Genomic DNA, 21,046 nt, shown 5'->3' on the forward strand with positions numbered 1-21,046 from the left:
CAGGCACACAGTTGTGTGTCCACGTCTGATGTCGAGCTGGTGATCCAATGGTGATGGTTAAAGTGAGGTATTGAACTATCTGACCCCCGCTTCAGCTGGATGTGAAACATCCCTGGGTCAGTAAGGCAGGAGCTCTCCCCAGTGACCAGATCTTGTCTTTATCATATGACTGTTTGTGGGAGTTTGAGCGTAAATTAGACGCTGTTATCTCAACATTGTAACAGTGAGCGCCGTGCAAAAGCACTTCCTTGGTTGTCAGGTAGCTCTGAGACCACCTGAGGATGTGTCAGACACTATATAAATGCTAGAAAAACGAAGTTACTGGAAAAGGTCAGCAGGTCTGGCAGCAACTGTGGGGGAGAAAACAGAGTTAACATTTCGGACCCTTCTGAGGAAGGGTCACACCGGACCTGAAACGTTAACTTTGTTTTTGTTCCTGATTTACAGCATCTGCAATTTGTTTGGGTTTTTATTAGCAATATAAATGCACACTTCTTCATGCAATCATGCCACTGGCCCTGGCCAGTCTGAGGGGCTCCTCCATGAGGGGACAAACTGGGTATTGTAGTGAAACAATGAGTCCCCCCAGAATGAGCGATTACTGGATCCTCACAGAATGTCTCGTTTCCTCCAATAATTATTTCACTGACTAAACCTCATGGAGACACAATGTTTCGTTGCTGATAAGAAAGAGTTATGACTCTGTCTAACAACAGAAATGATTTGCACACACGTTAAATGTTGTTTATAAACAGGACTTCCCAAATATGCTGCATTCATTCCCAGTCCATTTGCCAATCGCATTTCCTGCTTTAGAATAAACTTGAAACCAAACTGCACAGTGATACTAATCCGAGATAACAAGGTGTGAGGCTGGATAAACACAGCAGGCCAAGCAGCATCATAGCAGCAGGAAGACTGACATTTCGGGCCTAGACCCTTCATCAGAAAAGATTTTCTGAAGAAGGGTCGAGGCCCAAAACATCAGCCTTTCTGCTCCTCTGATGCTGCTTGCCCTGCTGTGTTCATCCAGCCCCACACCTTGTTATCTCGGATTGTCCAGCATCTGCAGTTCCTACTATCAGTGATACTAATTCAGATGGTTTGTTCAAGATTAACTGAATGCCAGGTCATTGGTCATTCAGTCGCTGGATGTGTTTGTCAGCCTCAGAGCAGTCAGTTCCTGTGACTTGCTGAGTCACCAATCATGAGCACAGTCGGCATTTGGAAACCTTATGGTGGTCACGTCATCACATTCAGGGCATGGCTATTCAATCCAGAATTGATTCTGACAGCAAGAGGGACAGCGCTGGGGGAGCGCCGCACTGTTGGAGGGTCAGTGCTGAGGGAGCGCCGCACTGTTGGAGGGTCAGTGCTGAGGGAGCAGGCACTGTCGGAGGGTCGGTGCTGAGGGAGCAGGCACTGTCGGAGGGTCGGTGCTGAGGGAGCAGGCACTGTCGGAGGGTCGGTGCTGAGGGAGCAGGCACTGTCGGAGGGTCAGTAATGAGGAAATGGGTACTGTTGGAGGGACAGCGCTGAGGGAGCGGGCACTGTCGGAGGGTCAGTGCTGAGGGAGCAGGCACTGTCGGAGGGTCGGTGCTGAGGGAGCAGGCACTGTCGGACGGTCGGTGCTGAGGGAGTGGGCACTGTCAGAGGGTCAGCGCTGAGGGAGTGGGCTCTGTCGGAGGGTCAGTGCTGAGGGAGCGGGCACTGTCGGAGGGTCAGTGCTGAGGGAGCGCCGCACTGTTGGAGGGTCAGTGATGAAGGAGTGGGCACTGTCGGAGGGTCAGTGCTGAGGGAGCGGGCACTGTCGGAGGGTCAGTGCTGAGGGAGCGGGCACTGTCGGAGGGTCAGTGCTGAGGGAGCGCCGCACTGTCAGAGGGTCAGTGCTGAGGGAAAGCCACGTTGTCAGCGTGTCAGTATTGAGGAAGCACTGTGGGTCTAATTACAAACTTAAACAGAAATTGTTGGAAAAGCTTAGGAGTTCTGGTAGCACCTCTGAAGAGAAATCAATGTTAATATTTCGGGTCTGGTGAGCCTTCTTCAAAATCCCACAGACATCTCTCTAATCGTTCCTCTGCACCCTCAGCATATTCACTAGTTTTGACAGATCCCATGGTTTTATTTCACGCTGTTTTCAGGCTTGGTTTTTGCACCTTCCTATTGTGTCACAGTTTCCCAAGTGGAATGTTCTATTGTTATTTTTAAACGACACACATCATTGTGACAGTTAATTCCTGCCATTCAAACGTTTTTCCCCATTAGAGATTCCATGGTGTATTGACTAATGTTTTGCTGAGTTACTCAACAATTAAGTCAGGAAATTGGCTCTTGATCCTATTTTTATTGGAAGCAACTAAGCATGACTGTGCTGGATGTGGGATGTTTGGGAGAGAAGCTATGTGTGTTCTGTCAGGAAGCTGTCATCAGCCGATAGCCTGAGCTGGGAAAAACCTGAAGGAAATGAGAAATCTTCTGGTCCCGAGCTGTGGGTGTGAGGGTGTCCGAGAAAAATATAAACAGTGAATCTCACACGATGAGAGCACATCAAACATTTCACTACGAGGTGGCATTGTCAGTAAAATACTTTACACAATTTAGTAAATTAAAAGGAAAAATTTACAATTGTCAATATATTGATGGAGTTTATTTAATTATTGTACATTTGAACTCTTTGTCATCTCCTGAAGTATATTGGTTAAAATTGTATTCCATTTGCAAAGTAACATTCTGATAGTGAGGCTCAGTGAATTTTAGATAAAGTTCTGTACAATTCATGTCCTGTTGCGATGTGATGAGAAGGACTAATTCAGACCATTTTTTAAAAAATCCTTTTTATTTAAATATTGTTAGAAATTGGCTAATCACTGGTAGGCTGTAATCATGTTCAGGACTGGAAAATATCAGAGCAAATAGTTGTGAGGCGAGATGAGCACATATTAACCCAGTTAATGACCTAGTGAACATGAATCCAGAAGGAGGAGGACTGTCTAATAAATGTCCACTCTCAACCTCCCAAGAATTTGTTTTTTATTCATTTGTGGTGTCTGGGTGTTGCTGGCAGGCCAGAATTTATTGCCCATTGCTAACTGTCCTGGAGAAGGGGGTGATGAGCTGCCTCCTTAAACTGGTGCTGTTTTAGGGCATTTTAAATGCGTGTCAGAGTGGTAGCAGGCTCTAGTATCAGACGATCTTTGGTGAATTCCTGCCGGGAATCCTGTAGATAGTACACATTGCTGCTACAGAGCGTTGGTGATGGCGGGAGTGGGATGTTTGTGGATGTGGTGACAATCGAGCGGCTGCTTTGTCCTGGATGGTGTTGAGCTTCTTGGGTGTTGTTGGGGCTGCCCCGTCCGGGGGGCGGGGTATCCCATCACACTCCTGACGTGTGGGTGGTGGGCAGGCTTTGGGGAAAGCATAATGATTGCACACATTGGTCCCAGTGATGTGGAACTGGTTAGCACTGCGTTTCCTCGGTGCTGACAGTGTGCCACGTGCAGCTGTGACATATCTCCCTGACATTATTGAGGACAGCAGCATATACCAGGGGGTGGACACACATGGAGAGAGTGAGCAGGCACTTGCTGACCTGATAGATGGTGTAAATGGGCCTGGATTTTCTTAGGTCCAGACCATGTAGCCGACGGTACAGGTTGACATTTCTCAGGATGGTGAATGGGATGAAGGATACAATGTACAACACTAAGACAGCACAGACCAGGAGAGCCACCTGCCTTCTGTCTGAGCTATCCACAGTTTGGCTGCTGTGGACCTTCCAGAATATACAAATGTAGGAGAAGGACGTCATTGCAAATGGCAGGGCACAGCCAAAGACTGCAAGGAACAGGCTGTAGGAGAAATACTGAGGGAGCTGCTCATCGCTGGAGGAGCCCAAACACTCTGATGTATTCCTGGTCACTGTCACTTCAGAGAAGACAAATGTCGGTGAGGTTATGGCTATGGACAGAGCCCAAACCAGCAGACTGGCCACCCTGGCATGTTTGGGCTGGATGTGCCTGTGGGTAAACAGGGGGTGCACAATGCCCAGGTACCGGTTGATGCTGATAGAGGTGATCAGGAACGTGCTCCCGTACAGGTTACAGGTGAACAGGAACCGTTCAATCTTACAAAGCACCTGCCCAAAGATCCAGTCCTTATCGTTGGCGTAATAAACAATTAGAAGAGGCAAGGTAGTGACGTACACCAGGTCATTCACAGCCAGGGTAAAGGCAAAAATAATGCCCGTGTGCCAGACTTTAACTCGGCTTAGGAAGAACCAGATAGCCAGGGAGTTGACAGTAAAGGCGCAGATGAACTCAATGCCAAATATTGGAGGCAGCAATGCCTTCTGGATGTCAGCAAATGAACCATTGGACCACGTTTTAGCTCCCTCTGCCATTTTCAGTTGTCTTCAGACAGTGCAGACCTCAGTTTCCAGTTGTTGGAAGGAAATGTGTGTGTATGGGTTGTTGTGTAACAGAGGGTGTTCACTGGGATCTGTTGCTGGACTCTAGCCTCCTGCAGATGAGAATGACAAGTGTTAGACTCACAGAAACCCAAGGAGGGAATATAACCCTCACCCTTGACACAGTTACCCTGACGAGTCCAAGCTCATGCAGAAACCAAATGGATTCAACAAAGTCAATACAGTGTTGGAGTTGGAGGAGCACAGCAGGTCAGGCAGCATCAAGGGAGCAGGAGAGTCAATGTTACAGGTCGGGACCCTTTGTCAGGGCTGGGAAATAGAGAGAGGAGGAGTGGGGCTTGGGGAAGGTAGGTGGGATGGTGATAGGTGGACGCAGGCAGGGGTTTGTGGGGATTGGTCAATGGGTTGGTGGGCCAGATAGATTGGAGAGAAGATGAATGGATTGTGTCAGGTGGGGATGAGAGCGAGGGTTGGTCATGGGATGACGCTGGAGCTGCAGAGATCTTGAAACTAGTAAAGTCCACATTGAGACCTGTGGGTTATAGGGTCCCGAGGTGGAATATGAGGTGCTGCTCCTCCAGCTTTTGGGTGGCATCGTTGTGACATGGAGGAGGCCCAGGATGGACATGTCGCTCAGGGAGTGGCGGGGGGGGGGTTAAAATAGTTGGTGGCTGGAAGGTGTTGTTGTTTGTCACACACAGGGCGCAGATGCTCTACAAAACGGTCTCCAAGTCTTCGCTTGGTCTCACTGATGTACAGGAGGCCACATCAGGAGCAGTGGGTACAGGAGACCAAGCTGACGGATATGAATGTGAATCCCTACTGGATATGAAAGATTTGCTTTGGGCCTCGAAAGGAGGTGAGTGAGTAGGCGTAGGGACAGTTACAGGGAAAGGTGCTGGGGGTGGTGGGATTAGTGGGGAGTGTGGAGCAGATGAGGGAGTTGCAGAGAGAGCGGTCCCTACAAAAAGCAGATAGGGGTGGGGAGGGAAGTATCTCTTTGGTTGTAGGATCGGATCGTAGGTGGCAATACAGAGTTTCAGTTTGAACCTGATCAAAAAAAACCATGAGAATTCCAGAATTGTCTCAAGCTGCTCCTGCGCCACCAAACTCCACCTACCTGGGCTCCATTTTCTCCCCCTTGGTCCAGGAACTTCTTACCTACATCTGTGACACCACCCATGTCCTCCACCTCCTCCAGAACTTCCAATTCTCCGGTCCCCAACACCTCATTTTCACCATGGACATCCAGTCCCTATACACCTGCATTCCCCATGCAGATGTCCTAAAGGACCTCCGCTTCTTCCTGTCCTGCAGACCCAACCAGACCCCCTCCACCGACACCCTCATCCGCCTAGCCGAACTCATCCTCACCCTCAACAACTTCTCTTTCGATTCCTCCCACTTCCTACAGACAAAGGGGGTGGCCATGGGCACCCGCATGGGCCCCAGCTATGCCTGCCTCTTTGTAGGTCACATGGAACAGTCCCTCTTCCGCACCTACACAGGCCCCAAACCCCACCTCTTCCTCCGTTACATTGATGACTGCATCGGCCCGCCTCTTGCTCCCAAGAGGAGCTCGAACAGTTCATCCACTTCACCAACACCTTCCACCCCAACCTCAAGTTCACCTGGGCCATCTCCAATATCTCTTTGTCCTTCCTGGACTTCACTGTCTCCATCTCTGGCAACCATCTAGAAACCGATATGCATTTCAAGCCCACCGACTCCCACGCTACCTAGAATACATCTCCTCCCACCCACCTACCCGCAAAAATTCCATCCCCTATTCCCAGTTCCTCTGCCTCTGCCTCTGCCGCATCTGCTCCCAGGATGAGGCATTCCACTCCTGGACATCCCAGATGTCCTCGTTTTTCAAGGACCGCAGCTTCCCCTCCACAGTGGTTGAAAATGCTCTCGATCATGTCTCTCGCATTTCCTGCGACTCATCTCTCACACCCTGACCCCACAATAACCAAAACAGAATGACCCTTGTCCTCATGTACCACCCTGAAAATTTCCGATCCAACGCATCATCTTCCGACACTTGCACCATCTGCAATTCGACCCCAACACCCAAGACATTTTTCCATCCCCACCCTTGTCTCCCTTCCGGAGAAACCACTCTCTCCGCGACTCCCTTGTCCGCTCCACACTCCCCTCCAACCCCACCACACCTGGCACCTTCCCCTGCAACCACAGGAAGTGCTACACTTGCCCCCACACCTCCTCCCTCACCCCCATCCCAGACCCCAAGATGACTTTCCATATTAAGCAGAGGTTCACCTGCACATCTGCCAATGTGGTATACTGTATCCATTGTACCCGGTGTGGCTTCCTCTACATTGGGGAAACCAAGTGGAGACTTGGGGACTGCTTTGCAGAACACCTCCGCTCGGTTCGCAATAAACAACTGCACCTCCCAGTCGCGAACCATTTCAACTCCCCCTCCCATTCTTTAGATGACATGTCCATCATGGGCCTCCTGCAGTGCCACAACGTTGCTACCTGAAGGTTGCAGGAACAGCATCTCGTATTCCACTTGGGAACCCTGCAGCCCAATGGTATCAATGTGGACTTCACAAGCTTCAAAATCTCCCCTCCCAGCCAGCATCCCAAAACCAGCCCAGCTTGTCCCTGCCTCCCTAACCTGCCCTTCCTCCTGTATATTCCCTCCTCCCACCTCAAGCCCAACCCCCACCTCCTACCTATTAGCCTCATCCGCGCCTCCTTAATCTGTCCGTATTCCCCAGACTGACCTATCCCCACCCTAACTCCCCAACTACACTCACCTTTACCGGCTCCAACCCCACCTCCTTGACTTGTCTGTCTCTTCTCCTTTATCAACCTTCTATCCGCCTCCCCCTCTCTCCCTATTTATTTCAGAATTTTCTTCCCTTCCCCCATTTCTGAAGAAGGGTCCAGACCTGAAACGTCAGCCTTCCTGCTCCTCTGGTGCTGCTTGGCCTGCGGTGTTCATCCAGCTCTACACCTTGTTATCTCAGGATGTCTGGATGTGAGTTTGCTCGCTGAGATGGAAGGTTAGTTTTCATACGTTTCGTCACCATTCTAGGTAACATTATCAGTGAGCCTCCGATGAAGTGCTGGTGTTATGTCCCGCTTTCTATTTATCTGGTTAGGTTTCCTTGGGTTGGTGATGTCATTTCCTGCATTGGTGATGTCATTTCCTGTTCTTTTTTCTCAGAGGGTGGTAGATTGGCTCCAAATCAATGTGTTTGTTGATGGAGTTCAGGTTGGAATGCCATGCTTCTAGGAATTCTCCTGCGTGTCTCTGTTTGGCTTGTCCTAGGATGGATGTGTTGTCCCAATCAAAGTGGTGTCCTTCCTCATCTGTATGTAAGGATACGAGTGATAGTGGGTCATGTCGTTTCGTGGCTAGTTGATGTTCATGTATCCTGGTGGCTAGCTTTCTGCCTGTTTGTCCAATGTAGTGTTTGTCACAGTTCTTGCAAGGTATTTTGTAGATGACATTTGTTTTGTTTGTTGTCTGTACACAGAGAAAGGACACCACTTTGATTGGGACAACACATCCATCCTAGGACAAGCCAAACAGAGACACGCACGAGAATTCCTAGAAGCATGGCATTCCAACCGGAACTCCATCAACAAACACATTGACTTGGAGCCCATCTACCATCCCCTGAGAAAAAGAACAGGAAATGACATCACCAATGCAGGAAATGACATCACCAACCCAAGGAACCCTAAACAGATAAATAGAAAGCGGGACATAACACCAGCGCTTCACCGGAGGCTCACTGATGATGTTACCTAGAATGGTGATGAAATGTCTGAAAACTAACCTTCCAGCTCAGCGAGCAAACTCACATCCAGAACCTCAACCTGAGCTACAAATCTTCTCAAAAGGATGTCTGTTTGTTTCAGCTCAGTCGATCCCAGCCTGGGACATACTCAACATTACAGCAAAGCTAACATTCTGGACTGGAGGAACTCAAAAATTCACATACCACTCTCGGAAGAAATTTCTCCTCATCTCTATTCTAGGTTCCCCAAACGGAGGGAAAGCGATGCCTCAGTTCTGACCTGAACAAATAATCTCAAATATTTCACTTTTTTTTCATCAAAAAAATTCAGATAATACAGACTGAGCTTGCACAGCCTGTCATTGCAGTAAAATTCCGCATCCCAGGTAATGTCTATTCACTGAATTGGAACTCCCAGCTGCCCAGGTGAGACTCATGTCCATGCTGTTACACGGAACCTTTCAGATTACACTGTTACTGCACATCTCTCAAAAAATGTTTAAAACACAATATCTAACTGGATTGGTTCATCGTGGGACGCTGTTCAGTGCAAACAGGCTGCCCTAGTACAACAACAACATTCCAGAAAAGCATTTCATTGGCTGGAAACTCTGTGGGACGTGCTGACGTTCTGAAAGGGTCTATGGAAATCCAAGTTCTTCAAGGCCAACTGTGAGATCGACAAATATAAAACAAGTTTTAAAAATAAAACAGGGGCACTGTCAAGATCATGCAGTAATAACTGCCACCCTGTGTTCACAACAGCTATGTCAATTTTAAGCCAAGACAGCAGCTGCTGAATTTGAACTTGGCAGTATTCTCAGAATTATTTTCATGGCCCCGGTTTAGTTTAAGTCAAAATAGAAAACACCTCACAGCTCTCGGTGTGGTTACATTACACTGAGAGCAGGGAACACTGACCCATCTGGTTCCCTGCTTCACACTGAGCCTGGTTCCAAAGTCCCTCACTTCCGAGCAAGGCAGAGCGATTCATTCATGCAAATGCAGAACCACATTACGGACTGCTCTCGAAACAGGCTAACCTCAGAAACACCACAATGTTGTTATACTGAGTTATTTGGTCAGTTTAACCAAAGAAAGACAGGTGGCTCTTATTTTACACTCAGTGTCTAGATACGAGCTTCTGTGGAATTATTTCAGCCTACGTCCCCCTCTCTGATGAAGGGCCTACGCCCGAAATGTCAGCTTTTGTGCTCCTGAGATGCTGCTTGGTCTGCTGTGTTCACCCAGCCCCACACTTTGTTAACAAAGTCACCCTTCATTTGGACGTGGCTGGTCCTTGACACTAGTGCAGCTGTCTCAGCACCAGCTTTCAGAGCCTCTGACACTCCTGTTTATATCTGTCAGCCAAGGCTCCCTGATTGGAGCAGCTTAACAGCCCCAATCAGGGGACTCCTATTCTGTGAGGTCCACATGGCTAACCTTGCAAGGGCCTCTCAACAATTAGTGATTAAAATGTGGGGACCCTGCTTGTTGTGCGTGATGTGGCAGTCTAACATGACTCCAGAGATTTCAGCTCAGAAAGCCCAGCAGCAAAAAGCTGCACTATCGGACCTGCTCTCTTTAGCTGTGGTGTTCACTTACTTCACACTTTTCAAAACCTTTGCATTAACGCAGTCCTCCTTATGGTTGTAGCTGAGGAAATGCAGCAGCCGATTGGGACACAGGGAATTTCCAAAAACAGCAATCTGACATTGAGCACAGTGCTGCCTTTATGATGTTGATGTGGCGATGCCGGTGTCAGACCAGGGCAGACAAAGTCAGAAAGTCACACAACACCAGGTTATAGACCAATTCGCTGATGTGAAAGCTCAAGCTTCCAGAGCGCTGATCCTTCAGCAGGTAAAGTGACACTTCACCTTACAAAGCAGCAGCGAAAGCTTGTGGTTTCAAATAAACCTGTTGGACTCTAACCTGGTGTGGAGTGACTTTCTGACTTTATGTTGGTGATTGAGAGGTAAGTATTGGCTCGGGTTCTGAGGGTTACAGGCAGGATATTATTACGCAGGAGATGCTGGGACATTTTTCTCTGGAGCGTATGCAGTTGAGAGGTGGGCCTTAGAGAAGTTTATAAAATGATGAGAGGTTTCGACAGAGTCAATGGTTGTTTCCCTCGGATGGGGGCTTTCAAGACTAGTGTGTGCAGCGGGAGATTTATACAACACATAAGAGGCAAATGTGTTTTACACAGAGGGTGGTTCACACATGGAATGAACTTCCTGAGGAAGTGGTGGATGTGGACACAATTACAATGTTTAAAAGACATTTGGTTATGTTTGTGAATTGAAACGGTTTGGAGAGATATTAGCAAGGAACAAGTAGGGGGCACTAGTTTAGTTTGGGATTATGGTCAGCATGGACTGGTAGGGCCGAAGGGTCTGTTTTTGTGCTGTATAACTCTGTGACAACAGCAGCTCGGGACCAAGTTCAAAATTGAGCAGAAGGTCATTGCAGCACACCCACAGCACTGAACCTCCGACAGTGCCCACACCCGCAGCACTGAACCTCCGACAGTGCCCACACCCGCAGCACTGACCCTCCAACAGTGCCCAGTCCCACAGCACTGACCCTCCCACAGTGCCTGCTCCCTCAGCACTGACCCTCCCACAGTGCCCGCTCCCTCAGCATTGACCCTCTGACAGTGCCCACTCCCTCAGCACTGACCCTTCAACAGTGCCCACTCCCTCAGCACTGACCCTCCGACAGTGCCCGCTCCCTCAGCACTGACCCTCCGACAGTGCGGCACCCCCTCAGCACTGAGCCTCCAACAGTGCGGCGCTCCCTCAGCACTGACCATCCGGCTGTGCCCGCTCCCTCAGCACTGACCCTCCGACAGTGCGGCGCTCCCTTAGCACTGACCCTCCGACAGTGCCTGCTCCCTCAGCACTGACCCTCCGACAGTGCCCACTCCCTCAGCACTGACCCTCCGACAGTGTCCACTCCCTCTGCACTGACCCTCCGACAGTGCGGCGCTCCCTCAGCACTGACCGTCCGACAGTGCCCACTCCCTCAGCACTGACCCTCCGACAGTGCCCGCTCCCTCAGCACTGACCCTCCGACAGTGGCTGCTCCCTCAGCACTGACCCTCCAACAGTGCCCGCTCCCTCAGCACTGACCCTTCGACAATGCCCACTCCCTCAGCACTGACCCTCCGACAGTGCCCGCTCCCTCAGCACTGACCCTCCGACAGTGCCTGCTCCCTCAGCACTGACCCTCCGACAGTGCCCGCTCCCTCAGCACTGACCCTTCGACAGTGCCTGCTCCCTCAGCACTGACCCTCCGACAGTGACCTCTCCCTCAGCACTGACCCTCCGACAGTGCGGCACTCCCTCAGCACTGACTCTCCGACAGTGCCCGCTCCCTCAGTGCTGTGTGAAAGGGTGGATTTTGCAGTCAGTGAGGGCCTTAAGCTGACAGGTGTCTGATTCTGAGATGAGCTGGGTAAATCCGGGCATGTTTTGCTGCTACATGTCATTTGAAACTTGCATAAACTGGATGAGATTTTAAAGGGAGAGGAAGTGATTTTGCTTTAACAAATGTGCCAACGACGTCGAACCACGTGGCTGTGATTTGAAACGTGTACGTTATTATTCTTTATAATTGTTGGATTCCAATTCTCTCCAAGAAAGGCTGATTTGTAATCGCCTGTAATTTTCACAGATCCAAGGGGCCAGCTTGGTCAGCCCAAAGCCCCTGTGTGTGATCGACAACATGTCAATCGTTTCTCGGAGAAAAGAGGGTACAACGACGGAATGCATTCCCCTACCCTCCCCAAGATAAACATCAGTTAAAAATTGTGTCTGATAGAGTAGAGTGAAATTCAAAACATACTATTCAGATCAGATTTAGTGATAACACGCGAAGCTGCAGACATGATCAAAATCACAGTTAAAACATGGTCTCTTGCATTTACCTGCTACTTGATAAATTAATCAGCACTCCGGAATTTTTGGATTGCTTTTGCCAGCAGGAATTCTGTTCCGTTAAGCAAACTCGTCCTTATCTTACAGACTGTTCCTTCCTTGCAGCTCTTAGCTGTTTAGTCTGTGCAGCATATTATTTAACGTTCGGGCTAGAGGTGTTCACAGTGGGTGGATACAGCCCAGACTTGCACTTTACATTTCCTGTGGGAGATGTGAACAGGAAACCATTTACATCTGAGTTTTTATCACATCAAAAACTGCATTTACACAGCATTGTGTTTTTGGCAGAGCTACGTTTTGATTCCAAACGCGTTTAGCCGAATTCTCAGCTCAGTCCGCGGCTCTGATATAACAACCTCCTCCTGCCATACTGGCTTAGAGAGAGGAGAAAGCATTTCTCACTGTGGGTCCCTCACCCACTGGCTCTTAACGATGCAGTCAGGCTCCGAGGTGAAGCTTGCTGTAGTTGAATGTCCCAAAAACTCTCAAGCCCACATGAAGATCCAGTTCTTTCTAAAAATGCATCCAGGGGTGTGGGTGTTGTTTGGGGGGTTCAGCAGTTATTGCCCTTGAGAAGAGGGAGGGTATTCCTCCACACTCCCGATCCGTGCCTTGGGAAGTTACTTGCCGCTGTTATCCCAGCCTCTGACCTGCTCTTGTAGCCTCTGTGTTTGTGTGGCGAGTCCAGTGAAGTTTCCGCTCAGTAGTGGGGTCTACAATGATGGTAACACCATTGAATGTCAAGGGACAGTGATTAGATTCTCTCTTGTTGAAGATGGTCATAGCCTGGCATTTCCGAGGCATGGATGTTACTTGCCACTTATCAGCCCAAGCCTGCATTTGGACAATTGGCTACTTCAGTATCTGAGGGACTGTAAATGTTGCAATCGATGGGGAACATTTCCCTCCTTTTTTTGCAGTGCTGACTGATTCTAACAAAGCTTGGCAAAGTGAAATACTGTCTGCATATCTCTGTGAAATTACAGTGTTTTCTATAATTTTCAAACAACTCCAGCAACTGTGAAGTGCTTTAGAAAGGCGCTATAAAAATGTACCTCTTCCTTCCAGGAGGCAGCCTGAGCCAGTCTCTGAATTTGCATACCCACAATGGACGTCCTGAAGATGAACAGCACGGAACAACTCATGCATTTCATTGAAATCAGGCACAAAATCAATTCATTCATCAAGATATCACAGACAATGAACCATTTTCTCCTTCTCTACACCAAGCGCTGATTTCACAAATAGCTCCAAAGTTAACATTGAACCCGCGTGGGCAAATACGGAGTCAGCTTCTGCTGTGCAGTCATTAAATAATAAACAGCAAACAACAACCTCGTGATAGCACTGTGGTCACAATTCTGAGCAAGCGACACACACACTCACACACACACAGTCACACTTTCCGATGGCCTCAAAAGCCTGGGCCTGGCTGGAACACTCAAAGTCCACCGGTTCGGTCATTGCTTTACTCACTACAGAATGCGAGTGTCACGTGAAGATGCCTCTACCAACATGGCACTAAACTATCACCAAAAATGAGGTTTTATTGCCCCCCCCCACCCCCGAGACTCAGTGACAAGTAAATGTGGGAAATAACCGGGCGGGGTGGGGAGGGTACAAAGGGCAGGGGATTTCAGTGGGGCCATGAGGAAACATTCGCTCACCCAGAGGCTGGTGGGAAGCTGGAATGCCCTGTTTGGGAGGACAGATTGGATAAAAAAAAAATCAAATGTGCCGGAGTACAGTGAAAAATTTTGTTTTGCAAGCAGTACAGGCAGGCCATATCATACAAGAACATACAGACCATGGGGTGTTTGGACAGAGTGATGCACACAGGGTTACAGCTGCACAGGAGGTGCATGAAACAAAGATGAGCATCAGTTTTGAAATTAGAGAGGTCCGCAGAGCTGTCTAATAACAGCATGGAAGGAGCTGTTCTTGAAGCTGACAGTAGAGGCTGGAAACCTCACAACCTTCAAAAAATCCTTACGTGAACTCTTAAAACATGTCACAACATTTAAGGCTATGGGCCAAGTGATGGAAAGTGGGCTGAGTGGAGATAGTTTGGTTCAGACTCAATGGGTCAAAGTGCCTCTTCAGTGCTCTATAACTTCATGACTCTGACTCTGAAAGGAAAGTGTAACTGCAAAAGGGTAATGTTCACGCTATATGTGGTTACTTGTTTTTTTTCCTCTTTGACCATGTTACACTGGCAGTGAGCTGCAGAACATCTAATGTAATGCAACACGTTTTTAACTTTGTTTTTGAGAGATCAATGAATGGACACATCACAACAGCAAATCCTGACCTTAGTTAATTGCTTGGACTCACTCCTTAGAAACCGGCTGCATGGGCTTTATGGCTGTTACCCAGCCTGCTGCTGCAGATTGTGTTGGATATGAGCTGGGGAAAGGCTGCAGAGGTCAGCTCTCTTTGCTGAAGGCCCTTGCTGTGAGTCCAGTACAAGACCTGACTGTTCTCTTGCAGAGTGTCTGGAAGACATTTCAATAGTGTGTTTCCTCATCAAGCTGTATTTGCAAAAACACGAGAGATAATTGCATCTAGTGACTTGTCTATCTGTGCCAGAATACCACATCTCCATTTATCCAGACATTCCACTCCATATCCTTTTACCCTTGCAGAACTAGCCATTATCGGCCAAAACTTTTTTTCAATGCATTGCTGTAGAGAGAGAACTCTTTACTTGGGGCATGTGCTCTGTTTAATTTGAATAGTAAACATTTACATTTCCATGTTACAAACTGTGTTGACCAAACTGCATCTTCATTCAGTCAGTTTTATTTTATGATAAATCAGTAGTTTTGTGGTTGATGGAGAATGCGTACAATGAGCTGTATTGGGCCCTGTAAATAGTGGAATTTACCTTCTGACTCCAGCAGTAATGGGACCAGAAAAAGTCAGCCCATTACTCACATATCAATCATAATAACCCCATGTACTGCTTTCATTTTTTACGTTCCATCATGCACCACTCCAATTCTCCCCTCCCACCCCTTAAACACTGTCCTACAGAATCATCCTCCCCAGGACCCAGTCCGGGTTCGGAACTTGGCACAGTGACCTTATGACTAATGCACAAACCAAACTGATTTTACTTCTAAGATAATAAAATGTGAGGCTGGATGAACACAGCAGGCCAAGCAGCATCTCAGGAGCACAAAAGCTGATTTTACTTCTAAACTCCTTTTGTTAGAGCCTGTGAGTCTTCGACCCTTCCTGCTCTCTGATGGGGAAGTTGCAATAAATAATCATAAAGCAGCTGATTAAAATGATCCACCAGTTCCAGGAAACCACATTTTTCTCAGACATCCGGCTTCCAGCCAATAATACGTTTTCAGCTATACCTTATCTGCAATTGGATCTAAAACCTCACGTCTGCTTAGTTTGAAGGATGTGACTGTCTCTGGCTAGACTAACATTTGTTACCCAAACCTAATACCCCCTGAGAGGGTGACAATGAGTCTCCTTCATGAACTGCTGCAGTCCTTGGGTGCAGGTCTACCCATAGAGCAGGGAGATAAGGGACATAGCTGTTCCCATTCTCATACAGAGAGTAAACGGGGACAGCTATTTGCTGCTACATTCTCTGTAACAACTCCCTGACCAATCAGAATGCACTTGCCTGTCAGAGATATAACATCGACAGTAAAATGCTAGATAACAAAGTGTGGAGCTGGATGATCACAGCAGGCCAAGCAGCACGTCAGGAGCACAAAAGCTGACGTTTCGGGCCTAGACCCAAGGATGATGTCTGGACCTCAGGAGTTATGGGGATAGATTATACAAATGAGCCCTGTTTTCTCTAGAATTGAGAAAGTTATGCAATGATTGATTGAAGTCTTTTAAGATAGTGACAGAAAAATCAAAGGAGAGCTAAATTTTTTCCACTGGTTGAGAATTCTAGAACTAGGAGAGACATTGAGCATAGAAATGCTTCCTAAAGGGTGGCAGAGATTTGGAACTCTGTTCCACAAATGGCAGTGGATTCCAGAACAGTTATTAATTCAAATCTGAGATAAATTTATGTGAAACAAAGGTATTAGGAGATGCGGCCCCAAGGCAGAAATATGGAACTAGGCCACAAATCAGCCATGATCCCATTGGATGGAACAGGCTTGACGGGCTGAATGGCCTATGGGATAAAAGTTGTGTGATTTATCATATTTCGAGTTTGGGTTTTAGAAATGTGCCATATGATTTGTAGTTACTTTAGTGAAGGGCTTAAAAAACAAGCTAAGACAGACCTTCCTGCAACAGTGACCCAGTCCGGTATTGTATCAGAGGGCAGGTGACTGCAAATTTCCTGCAGTGTTGATGCAACATTATTTGTCCTGTGCAGTTTACATTGAAATTGTCTAAACATTGAAAGGCATTCACGTGGAATCAACAGGAATTGAGTTTAGTTTAGGCAATGTAAGAGTTTGATAACCTTTAGGGCAGGTTCAGGAGGAACCAGAGATCAGAAACAAATAGTTTCTCTCCTACAGCAGGGAATGCACAGCTCAGTGAAATCGGTTGTCTTTTGTTTAAACGTTGTGAAGCTTCCAGACCGGGAGTTTTTGGTTACAGATACAGTTTTAAGGACCATCCTTAACATTGAAATTCCCTCCTTCACCTCTCTTCTAAGTCAGCACCCAACTGTAGAGCAATTATAATTGGGGATGCATAAAAGGCCAGAAAGTCGATACCACAAAGGGCTGTGGGTGGTGAGATTATGAAGATTGGAAAAGGCAAAGCCACCGAGGAGTTCAAAATGAGAATTTTGAAGTTGCTTGATTAGGACCCAGTGTAGCTCAGTGAGCGTAAGTGTGATAAGGAAACAGAGATTACCACAAGTCAGGATGCGGCTGGCAAGATAATGATTGATAGAATGAGTGAAACCAGCAGGAGTGTGTTGGAACAGGAAAGCTTTGAGGTACATAAGCCACACCTAAATGTTTCATCAACATAGGAGCTGGAACAAGGACTGAGGTGTGGTGTTACAGAGGTGGAAATGTCCAAGCCTTTACTGATGGTATAGAACATAAAATTAGGTTCATCTCAGTCAACAAACATGACAGCATGTTGTGAATAAACTGGCTTAACCTTGGGCTGTTATTAGGGAGAGGGATGGTGTTGGGAACTACTGGACCTAAATAGCAGAGTTTTATTGTAGGAGGCAGGAGATTATAATGGTTTTTATGCAGACCAGCCTTGTGAATCACAGATTATATTAACCATCAGAATTCCACAGGAATACCAATCACCTCTTGGTTTCTGGAGAGATTCTGGGTGATACATTGACAGTGCACACGTGTGTGAGAATTTTACCCAACTAGCTTTATCCATCAACTCCCACTGGGAGCTGGAGAATTATGAACTGGAACATAATCAATACAAGCTGCAATGTGGCCAGCTTGGCAGAAAGTGTGTGCCACAAAGTTGGTGGAATCCATTCAGCCAGGCTTTAATTCAATCATCCGGGTTCCTCTGTCCCCACTACCCTTCCTGCAAGTGGCAGGCTGTATTAGAGGGCAGGTTCTGGGATGGGAGTGAAATAAATCAGAGGGAGCCCAAATGGACACACTACGATCATCCAGAAGATTACTGACTGCTACAATCCCATCAGCCTGGGCATCAAAACAGGCAGGAGACAAATTCTACCAGCACTCATGGTCATAGGGAGCTGGAGCTTTATGTGAAGTTGTGCATGTGCTTTCGATGCAACCTCTGTTCACTCACTCACATCGACATCATAGTCCCACTGGGAACCAGAAACTTGTCTGAACCTGTGCTCACTCACTCAGCAGCTAGAAACGCCCAGCGAGGAGTTCAGTTAGAGCACCTTATCATCTCTGGGATATTTACTTTCAACATGTCAGATACAAAAAGTGAGATAACAAAGTGTGGACCTGGATGAACACAGCAGGCCAAGCAGCATCTCAGGAGCACAAAAGCTGACGTTTCAGGCCTAGACCCTTCATCAGAAAAGAAAACCCTTTTCTGAAGAAGGGTCTAGGCCCGAAACGTCAGCTTTTGTGCTCCTGAGATGCTGCTTGGCCTGCTGTGTCCATCCAGCTCCACACTTTGTTATCTGGGATTCTCCAGCATCTGCAGTTCCCATTATCTCTGATACCAAGTGAGGTCAGTTTTGAAGGTTGTCCCTTTACAATATTTTATCCTCAAATCACTGTCTGTGACTGAGTCACAACCCTCTCCCCAGGTGAGACAGGGACAGAGCAGCACACACACTCCTGGATCTCCGTACCCTCCAGCCTGTGTATTCCCTCTCTTGTCCTCTCCACTCACCTCAATCCCACCCCCATGACATTTACCTGCTCTTCAACACCTTTCTTCAAATAGGCAGAGGAAGAGCACAAGATGGCCTCATGGTGTAAGTACACAGGTGACTCCTGATTCAGAGACTCTGGGAAGAAATAGCTCATAATTCCCAGTGCAATCTATTGGAAGCTCTTTCTGAAACACCCCTAGCTCTATTGCAGCAGCAATAATTCTGTGCAGTCCCTCTGTTCACCTCCCATCGCTGCCAGAGACTGGGTCCCAGTTACAAAGCATTTTTTTCTCAGGGGGAAACAGAGTTCCAAAAGGAGCTCACTCAAAAAAAAATCCCAACGTTGAGTCACAAGCATCAGATTTATCATCACCCCAACTCCCATCCAAATAAATAAAGTAGCTGCCATTGGTGTATACTTTGTTCTTTAAAACTCCTTGTCTCCCTTTCTGATTTATATTCTGTGGGATGGAGAGTTTCTAGGACTAAATCCACATTCCAGCCCATCACTGGATAAACCAGAGCTTCTGATGTGGCCTACAAACTGGAGAAACCATTATCTAAATCAAACAAATTTATTTTTATTGTCCAGTGCAGTCTTTGGTTTTATTTTCATTTTCTGATCAACTTTTCATTTTGTGTTTCCTCTGAGGTTGACCTTTGGCCTTGGAACTCAGGCCTTGATGCGCTTTACCCTTGAGAGCAGAGCCCATGAATTTGGAGTTGATCAGGTGAGTCCCAATAAGTCGGTGTTTCCTCCCTTTTATCCTCCTCTTTTTGCTTCTGCCTGAGTCTGAGCTGGTGGCCTTCTTGCTGGGTGCTCTTTCAGGACCCTTAGCCCGCTTCCTGACCAATTGTGGGGATTTGTTCCTCTTCCTTTTTCCCTGCAAAGCTCCTGGAAATAGGTCTGAGGAAAAAAATACAAATCAGTTCTGAAAAACATAATGCCAACGAGGAAAAAAAATGTTGCAATTGTTAAGCCCTGCAGACAAGTTAACAGGATCCAGCGGAGTGCCTTTTACTAACTCTGTCCCAAACAGTGTCTGCTCTATCTGTGACACATTGTGATAGGACAAGTCTCAACAGGATAAAGGGAGATTTATGTGTATTCTTACATCAATACTGTATGCCATTCAAGAAATATTAGGCCAACATTAACCATGAATCTGCAGGATCAGCTGAAACTGAGTTAAAACGAGTACCACACCCCATTTCCAAGGCAAACAAGTGAGATTAAAATCGCTCCTATTGTGTTCTGCTTTTGTTGAACTACAAATTATGTTAACACCCTTTGAGTTGTTTATTATTCTTTTACCACGTTCACTCATGGACAGTTCCGTGAAAAACCCACAGACATTATATATTTCTGCAATGCTTCTCTATCCAAGTGCCAGTCACTGCCATGGGTTTTTACAATAACCTATTCTAAAAGCAGGCCCACATAAGATTGCAGAAATGAACTGTGTCAATCACATTTCAGTGTATTCAATGTAGCCACAGAATGCTAACGAAATCCAAACAATTGGCAGTCAGACAGACCACGTGGATAAGACCCCAAGGCTTGCTGCCTGAGAACTGCATTTCCTTTTGTTCTTGTGCATACATTGAAGGCTTCAAGTAGAAAGTAAAGTTTGTAAATGACCATAAGACATAGGAGTGGAAGTAAGGCCCTTCGGCCCATCAAGACCACTCCGCCATTTAAATCATGGCTGATGGGCATTTCAACACCACTTCCCTGCACTCTCCCCGTATCCCGATTCCTTTTGAGATCAAGAATTTGTCGATTTCTGCCTTGAAGGCATCTAACGTCCCGGCCTCCACTGTGCTCCGTGGCAACAAATTCCACAAGCCCACCACTCTCTGGCTGAAGAAATGTCGTCTCATTTCAGTTTTAAATTTACCCCCTCTAATTTTAAGGCTGTACCCACGGATCCTAGTCTCCCCGCCTAATGGAAACAACTTTCCAGCGTCCACCCCTTCTAAATCATACATTATCTTGTAACCATACATGACCTTTGCTTTTATACGTTAATCAAAAATAAAACTCAAATTTACAATGTACTTTTGAGGCAGCATAGCTACAAATGTTTCCAGAAATCTGTTCAGACAACAGCATGAAGTTCATATATTTGCTCATCGTTCATCATCATTTTGGAATTCATTGTTAAGGGTAATTACAGTTGCTTTACTTCTAACTGACCATTGGTTGTAGGGAACATTCACAGCAATGAAGGCCACAGATTAATGTTGGTGATAAATTATGAAAAGACCATGCAGGTTTAGGGAGGGCTTCAGAATAAAAATTTGACATGACGATGTAAGAGACTAGATAGCTTTCTCTTTTGCAATGATAAACTGAAATGGAAGCTGAACAGCTGTAATTCATATATAATGAGTGTTTAAAGGAACACAGCAGGCCAGGCAGCATCAGAAGAGCAGGAAAGCTGACCTTTCATTTTCTGAAGAAGGGTCCCAACCTGAAACATCAGCTTTCCTGCTCCTCTGATGCTGCCTGGCCTGCTGTGCTCCTCCAGTTCCACACTGTGTTATCTCTGACTCCAGATTCTGCAGTTCTAGCTAACTCGACTACAATAAG

At 47.0% G+C, this 21,046-nt stretch overlaps 1 protein-coding gene across 1 annotated transcript in view; it reads right to left on the bottom strand.

Annotated features, from left to right (window-relative positions):
- Window positions 1–2,666: 2,666 nt before the first annotated feature.
- The window catches only part of ppan (peter pan homolog), a 32,391-nt gene continuing 14,011 nt past the window's right edge, over window positions 2,667–21,046 (bottom strand). The window contains exons 12-17 of the mRNA XM_059640008.1: window positions 19,079–19,357; window positions 18,468–18,585; window positions 14,528–14,686; window positions 13,211–13,271; window positions 9,817–9,920; window positions 2,667–4,409 (exon numbers count right to left, since the gene is read on the bottom strand). Coding sequence (XP_059495991.1) covers window positions 3,458–4,409; window positions 9,817–9,920; window positions 13,211–13,271; window positions 14,528–14,686; window positions 18,468–18,585; window positions 19,079–19,357 — 1,673 coding nt within the window. The 3' untranslated portion in view covers window positions 2,667–3,457. The remainder of the gene's footprint in view (window positions 4,410–9,816; window positions 9,921–13,210; window positions 13,272–14,527; window positions 14,687–18,467; window positions 18,586–19,078; window positions 19,358–21,046) is intronic.

This window comes from Stegostoma tigrinum, chromosome 35 (genome assembly GCF_030684315.1).
Source record: "Stegostoma tigrinum isolate sSteTig4 chromosome 35, sSteTig4.hap1, whole genome shotgun sequence".
Classification (NCBI taxonomy): domain Eukaryota; kingdom Metazoa; phylum Chordata; class Chondrichthyes; order Orectolobiformes; family Stegostomatidae; genus Stegostoma; species Stegostoma tigrinum.